Raw genomic sequence first — 11244 nt, forward strand, 5'->3', positions numbered from 1 at the left:
GCAGCAACGAAGACCCAATGCAGCCAAAAATAAATAAATTTATTTTAAAAAAAAAAGAAACCACCAAGCTATCTCCCCAGGTGGCTGTACCATTTTGTATTCCCACCAGCAATGAGTGACAGTTCATATCGCTTCACATCCTTACCAGCATTTAGTGCTGAAGGTGTTCTGGATTTTGGCCATGTTATCTCATTTTTGTTTTAATTTGCATGTCTCTAACAAATAACATGCAGCATCTTTTCATGCTTATTTGCCACCTGTATATCTTCTTTGGAGAGCTATCTGTTCAGATCCTTTGCCCATTTTTTAACTGACTTGTCCCTTTAGTGTTGAGTTTTCAGAGTTCTTTGTGTATTTTTGATGCAAGTCCTTTATTGGATGTCTTTTGCCAATACCCTCTCCCAGTCTGTAATTTGTCTTTTCACTCTTTCATAGAGCAGACGTTTTTAAATTTTAATAAAGTCTAACTGGTCTATTTTTTCTTTCATGTATCATGCTTTTGGTATTATATCTCATCGCCAAACAGCAGGTCACAAAGATTTTCTATGTTTTCTTCCAGAAGTTTTATAGTTTTGTGTTTTACATTTAGATATATGATTCGTTTTCAGTTAATTTTTGTGTAAGGTCTGCGTCCAGGTTCATATCTGTGCATATGAATGTCCAACTGTTCCGGCACCACTTGTTGACAAGACTATATGTCCTCCATTGAATTGCCTGTGTTAAAGGCTAGTTGACTATGTTTGTGTAGACCTATTTCTGGGCTCTCTATTCTTTCCCACTGATCTATCTATATCTATCTATTCTTTTGCCAATCACAGGCAAGGATTTTAACTTCCAGAAAGAAAAGAGCCAGTGCCCAAATCCTCTGGCCAGCTATTTTCTGGGTATCATTATCTTTGAAAGGAAAAATTAGGGGTGGGAAGGATGTGTGAGTGGAATCTAGGGGAAAAGTACTGTAACCATGTAACAGATCAGCACCCTCAAAGTATAGACACAGTAAGGTAAGACCAAAGATCTCTGTCAGGGAATACACAACAGTTAGGTACAAAACATCTTCTTACATGTTTTCTGATGGTCTCAGTCTCTTAATGGGGAGCCACCAGTTTTTAAATCATTTCATTTTAAAAGTAGCTGCTTTACTGTTAGCCAAGAATTCTATCCAAATTATGTCATTAGGATGCATGACATGTCTGCAACTCAGTTTTTCTGAGTTTCAGAAATTTTACTAGGATGCTGGGCAAACCTGGTAAGAAATGTTAGCCAGATGTCTTTCTGAACTAGAAAGATTTAAAGAGTGCTTAAAGGTGAAAAGCTATTTTTAATAGTATAAATACCTATAAATAAATGAATTATTTCTTAATATACCTTCAAGCTCTAAATTCCTTTCTGAAATAGTTACACTACAGACAGCAGCTATTTACTTAGAACTGTGCTGTCCAACGTGACAGCCACTAGTCACGTGTAGCTACTTAAATTAAAATCTCAGTTCCTCAGTCACACTACCCACATTTCAAATGCTCAATAGCCCCATGTGGCTAGCGGCTACCGTATCAGGCAACACACATACAGACATTCCCATCTCAGAGTTACACTAAACAGCACGGCCATAGAATCTACAACCTAGGATCACATAGCATCCTCAACTTCAGTAAGGATGACCTACTTTGCAGGTGATCTAGAATGTCTTGTGATCCAAATATTATACATTGGATGGAAAACAACAAGGTCCTACTATAGAGCACAGGGAACTATATCCAATATCCTGTGATAAACCGTAACGGAAAAGAATATGAAAAAGAATGTACATGTATGTATAACGGAATCACTTAGCTGTACAGCAGAAATTAACAACATTGTAGGTCAACTATACTTCAATAATACAGTAAAATAAAAACAGAATGTCTTTTGATCCAATTTACTTATCCTCTACTTACATTACTCCCAGGAGACCAGGCAGTTAAGTCACAGAATAATGACTGGCAGCAAGTAGGTACTCAAGTGTCTGCCAAATGGCAAGTCCTGAATTAATGTCCCAGCAGGGATGGTAGCAATTCTGGCAACAGACAAAATCAAGGAGCACACTAACACAAAAAGGCCATTACATGATGTTACAGATTTTTTGGAAAAGATCTAAGTAACAAGTAAGCTGGTAACTTGCCTGTAACGTGTATGTTCATACTACCAAGTCCGTCATCAAGTCCAGCCTGTGGCCTGTCACCCACAGCAGTTGTAAAGGAAAAAACCCTCAGCTTCCCTCCTTCTGTGTACGGAAAAAACCACCTCTTCCCTCCCATCTCTCCCCTCCCTGTGAGCCCCTTGACTTTTATACAGAACACTTCACAACACTTACTTCCGACTCTCCTGGTCACCCAGTGTGTGGGGCTTTTCCTCACACCAAGCCATTCTCTGCGACACCGGATGGATGGCCTACACTTGAACTCTATTCTGACACTGTCCACCTGGAGGCAGCATCCGACCCCATGGGTTAAGGGCCTCAGTCCCACACCGACCACCCCCTGCCACCATACCTATACATTCTTCAGGTGCCAGTCACATGCCCAGGTTGTCACCTGTGCTTCTGAGCAACTGGCTATACGTAGGAGGTTCCCACAACCTCCTCCTTGGGCTTCATTAACGTACCAGAACAGCTCAAAAAACTCAGGGAAACACTTTCTTACGTTTACCAGTTTATTAAAGGATATGATAAGCGGCTTCCCTGGTGGCGCAGTGGTTGAGAATCCACCTGCCAATGCAGGGGACATGGGTTCAAGCCCTGGTCCAGAAAGATCCCACATGCCGCGGAGCAACTAAGCCCGTGTGCCACAACTACTGAGCCTGTGCTCTAGAGCCCGTGAGCCACAACTACTGAGTCCATGTGCCACAACTACTGAAGCCCGCATGCCTAGAGCCCGTGCTCCGCAATGAGAAGCCACCACAACGAGAAGCCCGTGCACTGCAACAAAGAGTAGCCCCCGCTCACCGCAACTAGAGAAAGCCCACGTGCAGCAGCGAAGACCCAATGCAGCCAAAAATAAATAAATAAAATAAATACACTTATATATAAAAAAAGGGATATGATAAAGGACATAGTTGAACAGCTAAATAGAAGAGACACACAGGGCGAGGTACATGTGGGAAGGAGCCCAGAGCTTCTATGCCGTCTCCAGGTGTGCCAATCTCCTAGCACCTCCATGTGTTCACCAACCTGGAAGCTCTCTGAACCCCATACTTTGGGGATTTATGGAGGCTTCATCACACATTCATGATCGATTATTCACAAAAATGACTGATTATTCATTTTCAGTCCTCCTCCCTTCAATAGAATGGGGAGCAAAGCTGAAAACCTCAAGCTTCTAATCATGGCTTGGTCTTTCCAGTGACCAGCCCTCACCCAGGAGCCATCCAGGGACCCACGTAGTGTTGGCTCATTTGAACACAAGACACTCCTGTCACCCAGGAAATTACAAGGGTTTCAGGAGACCTGTGTCAAGAATGGAGGTCAAAGACCAATACTAGAACAAGATATGCTCCTTGTGTTCTTATCACTTAGGAAATTACAAGGATTTTGGGATCTGTGTACCAGGAACTGGGGGCAGAGACCAATATATACATTGTCTATTATCTCAGAGTAGTTATGGACTCTTTGAAGGTTATTATCAAGGCCAATATTAATGCAATTTATCAGGCCTATATAAACAATAAAAACAAGCACATTACTGAACAGATATTTCATTCTTTAAGCCAATATTAATACAATACTCTATATATTGTACTTAGGGGCCTATCTAGGATACAAAGATAGTGGCCTAAATGTTATTTGTTTTTGTTTTGCAAATGTTCCAAACAGTGGGTATCTCTACAAAGACCAGCTTTCAGTCCATTCGTAGGGCTCTTGATGCTGTCTCTAGTTTTCTCATTTGAGTAATAGCGATTTTAAAATGTTAAAATTTTGGGGAAAGGATCCACATTTGTAAAACAGATGAATTGTTCTATTTAAAAAGGTATTGTCAGCAAGGAAAAAAGTCAAATGATTCAATTCAAACTCCCTATTCTTCCACCTGAAAATTATTAGTTTCATACTTTTATACAAAACAATACATAACAAAAATGTTCCTATTCTCTACAAAGATGAAGGCTCCTACCTTTATGGTTTTCTTTATCAAATCCTGAAATCTGTTAAAAGAAAATATTTTACCTTTATTCAACTATTCAAGTATTATTAACAAACCAAAGCAGGTTATAAAAATGAAACAATCCTACCAGTGATTTATAGAGACTGGATTCAGGGTTGATTTTAATGAGTTGTAATAGATCCTGCATAGTAAATACCTTAAAAAAAAAAAGTACACAGATTTTAACATCAATGTGTAAGTGATATATTCAGAAACATCCTAATTTAAGACTAAAAATCATGGTTCAGACTAAATAAGATTATAACTATGCTAATAATGTAACACGTAAGCTTTCTTATATTAAGTTACAATAAACGCTGAAGTCAAAAGGATAAAATTTTTCTTTTGATCACGTAATTAACCTCCAAATAATTCACAGCAAAAATGATGTGCCTAACAGAAAAAACAGAAATGGTTAATGTCTTACAGATAAGAAACACTCAAACATCTGAGGCACCAATGAATATATGAGTGCATTCCAGGGTCTTTCAATTGCAATGACATTTTTAAATTACTATTGCTTCAAAATGTAAATAAACTAAGTTTGTACTATCTTTACAACTACAAAATGTTTAAAACTATTTTACATATACATGTGGTCAAAGAGTTTGAGTATTCTTAGTAAACAATACATACTATAGAAATACATGCTGTGTCTACTCTGAGAACACTGATACCATCTACAATTAGTTTTCCATTAAAGAATATCCTGCACAGTATTTTAGCGTATAGAAACCTTTAAGTGTGGGAACTAGATAATCACTGCTATAACAATATAATTGACACATTATTCATTCTAGAACCAAATTGTGAAATATAATTAGAAAGTTAGAAGGATCAACAAAGAATTCCTAATGCTGGTAAAATCTGATTGTTAATGAATAAATACAGCATATTTAAATTTTAAGTTTTTCCAATAATAACACTGCTGTTCTCTTAAAACAGCTGAATACCACACTTCTGGACAATTATGGCCAAGATAAAGAGTAAAAACGTAGGCACAACCCCAAGACTCAACCCTAATGTAAACTATGGACTTCAGGTGATAATGATGTACCAATGTAGGTTCACTGAACGTAAAAATGTAGAGTAAAAAATGTTGGGCTTCCCTAGTGGCGCAGTGGTTGAGAGTCTGCCTGCCGATGCAGGGGACACGGGTTCGTGCCCCAGTCTGGGAAGATCCCACATGCCACTGAGCGGCTGGGCCCGTGAGCCACGGCCGCTGAGCCTGCGCATCCAGAGCCTGTGCTCTGCAACGGGAGAGGCCACAACAGTGAGAGGCCTGTGTACCGCAAAAAAAAAAAAAAAATGTTGAGAGCAGGGGAGGCCTGCCCATGTGGGATTAGGGAGCAGATGGGCAATCTCCCTTTCTGCACATTTTCGCTGTGAACCGAAACTGCTCTAAAAAATTACGTCTATTAAAAAAAATAGGGAAAGTTTGCTGTATCTGCCTTTAAAATAACCAAGTGTGACTAGTATGTTCAGTGGTTGGTGGAAAGATAGTTACAATAATTAGGAAAGTGGTAAAAGGTGTTCTAATATTCAAGAACTCCACAGGTGTTCAAAAGTTACTTATCCCTCACTTCTCTCATGTCATCACAAAGACGACAAATATCTGAAGAGACTGTAGCATACTGAAGACGGCACACTGTAGATCTAGATTTACTGCCCTGCATTGCCACTTCCAAATCATGTGACCTTGAGCAAATCACCCCACCTCTCCAGACTCTGGATCCTCATCTGTAATACATGTACCACCTGCAGAGTGACCAGCAGTGCCAGCCTCACAACAGACATTCAACACAAATGGCAGTTTTGTGTCCTCAGACTACATGGAGTGTCAGATCACTTCTAGCTCCAAAACATTACAATTTTATAAAGACAAATTAAGATACCAAGGAACTGGTAACAATGTCAGATTTCATACTCCTTGGTCACATTATAACAAACACATGATGTAATTTCAAAGATAAACAAGAAAGGGACCCAGCTAGCCAAGGAGCACTTAGCTATTATCTGAGGGAGAAGCTGTTAACAGAAAATTCAGAGAAAAGCAAAGATGTTACCTTTTCTTTTGCCAAACCACTTTCGGGAAAGAAGACAGAAAGTGAACATTCATAGCCACATCTCTGTAAGTGATCTGCCACTAGAGAGTTGGAAGCTCCTATTAAGAGGGAGCTCCCTTCCACTGAGATGGACAGGGACTGCACTTCGCCACTCAGTACAGGGTGCATCAGTTCGTGAATTAGCTGGTTTCGGAGTTGCGTCTAGATCAAATACAAAATGAAACAAGAGGGGAAAAAAATTTTCAGCAGGATTTTTTTCCACTGGCGGGACACAGACTTGTCACATGAATTAGAATCCTTCCTTTAGTTTCCAGAATGGTTCTAAATCCATGGCCACAAGTTAGGAACCTTCCCCTGGACACTCTGTCTTACCCTGTGAGACAAGCAGCCCAGTGGGTTCTAGAAAGAGTAGCTTGCTTTCACCAGCTTCCTAGTGAGCTGGTGGTGAGCCGGAACATGGTGAGACTAACTTCACTTCCCTACGAGCCCAGTTCAGCAACTTTTCACTGGGGTACCAAATACAGGAGAAAACTCTGCTACTTCCTCACCTCTCTGCAAATTGTTGGAGGATACGAAAATAATACTGGGTTAAATATATTCAAGTATATTGATCAAAATAAAATTAGGTTCCCAAAAGGGAAACAGTATACACAAGAGAAAAATCAGTAAACCCAAAAAAGGCTTATTAAGATTCACTTTCACGTGGACTACTTACAATTCTAGATGTTATGAAATATAATAATTTTCCCCTATTTTATAAATGAGGAATTTAGGCTCAAGGTGGCTAATTTTCTCAAAGTTATAATACCACTGTTATTATTCATTTTGGTTTTAAAAAAAAATCCCCTAATCAGACTGCTGGATATTTGTTCTAATTTATTTTGCACATAATCTGAAACATACAATTGGGCGGAGCTTAAGAGTACACTGCCTAGATTCATGGGGTTCAGCAGTAAATAACATCTAAGGAATTGTTATTAATAGAATACAAACAAGAAACAAATGAAGTTCTCGTTACATCTCTTTCTTCTATCCTTTAGCTAAAGAAAATATATTAGTTCTATATATAGTTCTATATTAGCAGTACAGAATAGAACTTATACGTGTATCTAAAATCCTATAGTACTGGGCATATACCCAGAGAAAACCGTAATTCAAAAAAGACACATGCACCCCAATGTTCACTGCAGCACTATTTACAATAGCCAGGTCATGGAAGCAACCTAAATGCCCATCAACAGATGAAAGGATAAAGAAGATGTGGCACATATATACAATGGAATATTACTCAGTCATAAAAAGGAACGAAACTGGGTCATCTGTAGAGACGTGGATGTATCTAGAGACTGTCATACAGAGTGAAGCAAGTCAGAAAGAGAAAAACAAATATCGTATATTAACGCATATATGTGGAACCTAGAAAAATGATACAGATGAACTGGTTTGCAGGGCAGAAATAGACACAGATGTAGAGAAAAAACATATGGACACCAAGGTGGGAAAGTGGCCAGGGGGTGAGGTGGTGGTGGGATGAACTGGGAGATTGGGATTGACATGGATACACTAATATGGATAAAACAGATGACTAATAAGAACCTGCTGTATAAAAAACTAAGATTCAAAAATTCAAAAATAAAAATAAAATAAAATCCTATAGTAAAAAAACACATTTACACTAAACAGAATATATATGCTTCGCCTCATCTGATACAGTTAAGTAACTGAAAAGAGAAAACTAAAGCCTCCTCCACCAGTAAACTTTAGTGGTTTAATTAAATTTGTAACATAGTAATGAAGAAATATACTTAGATTCATCTTAATTAACAAAAGGATTTAGGGTGTCTTGCAAACAAGTATTGAAATGGCTAAGAACTAAATGAGGGATTTAAGCAGGGTAAAAGGAAGAGTAGCAAACAGTGGAATGACATTACAGATGAATTTCCATCTTGACACGCCCAAAAAGCATGCCATCTAGCACTTGCTGGAAGGAATCCAAAAACTGGCCGGGGGCTTTCCAGCAGCCAGTGCCAAGAGGGAAATCTATTCAGAATTAAAGCTTGCAACGTCCCTAAGACAGAAATAAGGACAGAGCCCTCACCCCAAATTGTGCCTATGAAAACCTCTCCCCAAAAAACCATAGGGAAGTTCGGGTTTGAGCATGAGCCACCTGTTTTCCTTGCTTGGCCCTGCAATAAACCTTTCTCTGCTCAAAAAAAAAAAAGAAAAAGAGAAAGAAAGAAAGAAGGCCAATTATTGTGGGGGAAGGGGAAGTAGGAGAGACAAGACTTAGGGACCCAGAACCCTCAGCACATCTCTCAGCAATTGACAGAGTAGACTCAAAATAAGGAAAAAGAAGATTTTTCATAAACTTCATTTACCAGATACCCATATGACTCTGTACTTAATCATAAATACAAATTCTTTCCAAACACCCAAAAAGAAAGTGAATTAGGCCACTCAAAACTTCAACTGTAAAAATTAGAACTCACTCAGGTCATTAAACTGACAAAGTAAATTAGTTCAGACTGAGAAAGTAAAAATCTCCCCTGCCAAAATCCCCCCTGCCATTGATCACGCTAGAATAACAAACGGAATGGCCAGCTGCAAACAAGAAACAGTATTTCTCCTTAGGATAGGCTGCAGCTGTAAAATGAACAAGGCTAGCAATAATCCTGATACCAAAGCCTAACAAGAATAGCTCCAAATGGATAATGATAGGTCATTATCAACTGGACTATAGACATGAAGTAAAACCCTACCAAACCAAACCCAAAGGACAGTAAGAGAACAAACACCATGCCCAGAGGCAAGAACCATTCCGCCTAAGAAAGTGGACTAATGCGTGATGTACAACTAATTTCAGGTGGGTTAAGGAATTAACTGTAAAAAAAAAAAAAAAAAAAACAGCCTTTTTAAAAACTTAAAAAAAGTGAATATTCATTGCCAGTGGAAAATGACTGAGAATAATCAGCACAAAAAAAGTAAACAATAGACCTGACCACATAAAAATGTAACTTCAGTATTTTTAGAGCCAAATTAAAATTGAAGACAGATAGTATTGTCACAAAAATAGAAAAAAAGATTAAGTTTCCATTAAAAGGACTCGTATCAATAAGAAAACACTAGCACCTTAGGGAAAAAAAACGGACAAGGGGAACATGAAGCACCAATCCATGGAAAGCATACAAATGGCCAGAAAATATATGCAACCTCACTGATAAAAGAAAGGATGTTAAAATAGAGTTTCTCAGTCTTAGATTGGTTTAAAACACGTCATGATCATACTACTGGAGAGAGACGTGCATTCTCAAACTGCTGGTGGAATATAAACTGAAGTTGACCCTCGAACCACCGGGGGTTAGGAGCCCCCTCCATATCGCCAGTTTTGCATCAGCAGATTCAACCAACCACAGACAGTGTAGTATTATACTAGATATTTATTGAAAAAAGTCCACAAATAAGTGGACCTGAGCAGTTCAAACCCGTGTTGTTCAAGGGTCAGTTGTATTACAACCTTTCTAAAACAAGACGTGTACACCAAGAACCTTACAAATGTTCACGCCCTTTGATTCATTAATACCACTTCATCTATCCTAGGCAAAAAGTGAGAGATGCAATTGAAGGAATGTGTAAACCTGGGTATAACCTAAATGTTCAATAACAGGGGAATGCTGCATAAATTACCCATATGTCCAAAGATCCAAAGATGAGCCTGGTGCCAATGAAAATGAGGATTTCAAGACACATTTAAGGACACAGGAAAATGCTCACCATATAATACTAAAGAGGATACACAAATACACACAACATTATGCCAATTAGTACTGGTATTAGAGATGACTTCTCTTGTATGTTTTTCTATATTTCAGATGAGTCTGAAGTATTTTTCGGATGAGTCTGAAGTATTTTTAAGTTACAAAAACAATGGAGGAGACAAGAAAAAAAGTCCTTAATTTTCCCATTTTAAGTGTAAAATGGTCTTTTGAAATGTATACAGTAATGAAAACACATTTCAGCTAATCCTACTCCTTGCTGTTAATTCATACATGAAAGTGTACTAAGAAATATTTGCTGCTCAAGTACTTATACATTTCAATATTTTTTAAAGAAGAAATTCCTCATTCCCCCAACTTTCCTACAGTAAGCAGTCCCTTAATGTTTTCTATATGGTGACAATATCCTCTGTTCAAATATGAGTATTACAAAACCACTTACTAACCTTACTAAAATGTGTTTGTTTTACGATTTAACAGTTACACAGGAACAGAGCAGTGTAATTCACCAATACAATCTGTGTATCATGCTATTTTTAAAACCCAAGACATGGATGTCTTTACATGTGGACTACCTGTTACAGGTTACCCTTGTAAAATTTATGTAAGAGATATGCCTAAAAGTGATACCTTCAGTGAGTCCAGTATACCCCGATCCTTAAACGTCTGGTACAGCTTTTTGCGCAGTTCATCTTGACTCAACACGTCAGATTTGGGGAGCATGGTGGACTAGAAGATAAAACGGTTACGGGTTAGCTGGCGGGCAGAGGGACGTGAATTTCTGAAGACGGATCGGTGGCCTCCAAGGAAGCCAAAGGCGGTTTAACGGAAACAAAGGATTCACTTCCGCCCGCCCCGAGGAGGGGGCAGATGTATCTACCTGAGATATCAGGTGTCAGCTTCCTCCCGAGCCCTCCCCACTGTGCCCGGAGTTGGACCCCGAGACCGGGGTGCAAGCCCAGGCCTAAGGGAATCCCTGGCCGGAGAGCCCTGCCGCTGTTCCAGAAAAACGGGAGGAACAAGCAGAACTCCGAACTAAGAACTCAGGCAGAGACACGCACTTCCTTTCTCCGCGGTTCTGACAGGTGGGCGTGGTTGTGGCCCACGCGGAACTCTCACTGGCGCCTGGAAGGCTGAGACAGGAGACAGAAGGCCAGAGAAGGCGCGGCACTAGCCGGAGTTCGAACCGCTCTGACCTGAGTCCACCCCTCCCCGAGGTCCTCCGAGCCCAGC

General features: G+C 39.4%; 1 protein-coding gene across 1 annotated transcript in view; it reads right to left on the bottom strand.

The window, feature by feature from the left end:
- Positions 1–11236, bottom strand: part of OFD1 (OFD1 centriole and centriolar satellite protein) — a 63651-nt gene extending 52415 nt beyond the window's left edge. Inside the window, exons 1-5 of the mRNA XM_060003038.1 lie at positions 11208–11236; positions 10642–10740; positions 6239–6439; positions 4261–4329; positions 4143–4173 (exon numbers count right to left, since the gene is read on the bottom strand). Of these exons, the coding sequence (XP_059859021.1) occupies positions 4143–4173; positions 4261–4329; positions 6239–6439; positions 10642–10734 (394 nt within the window). The 5' untranslated portion in view covers positions 10735–10740; positions 11208–11236. The remainder of the gene's footprint in view (positions 1–4142; positions 4174–4260; positions 4330–6238; positions 6440–10641; positions 10741–11207) is intronic.
- Between the last annotated feature and the right edge of the window lie 8 nt (positions 11237–11244).

The sequence above is a fragment of the Delphinus delphis genome, chromosome X (genome assembly GCF_949987515.2).
Source record: "Delphinus delphis chromosome X, mDelDel1.2, whole genome shotgun sequence".
Classification (NCBI taxonomy): domain Eukaryota; kingdom Metazoa; phylum Chordata; class Mammalia; order Artiodactyla; family Delphinidae; genus Delphinus; species Delphinus delphis.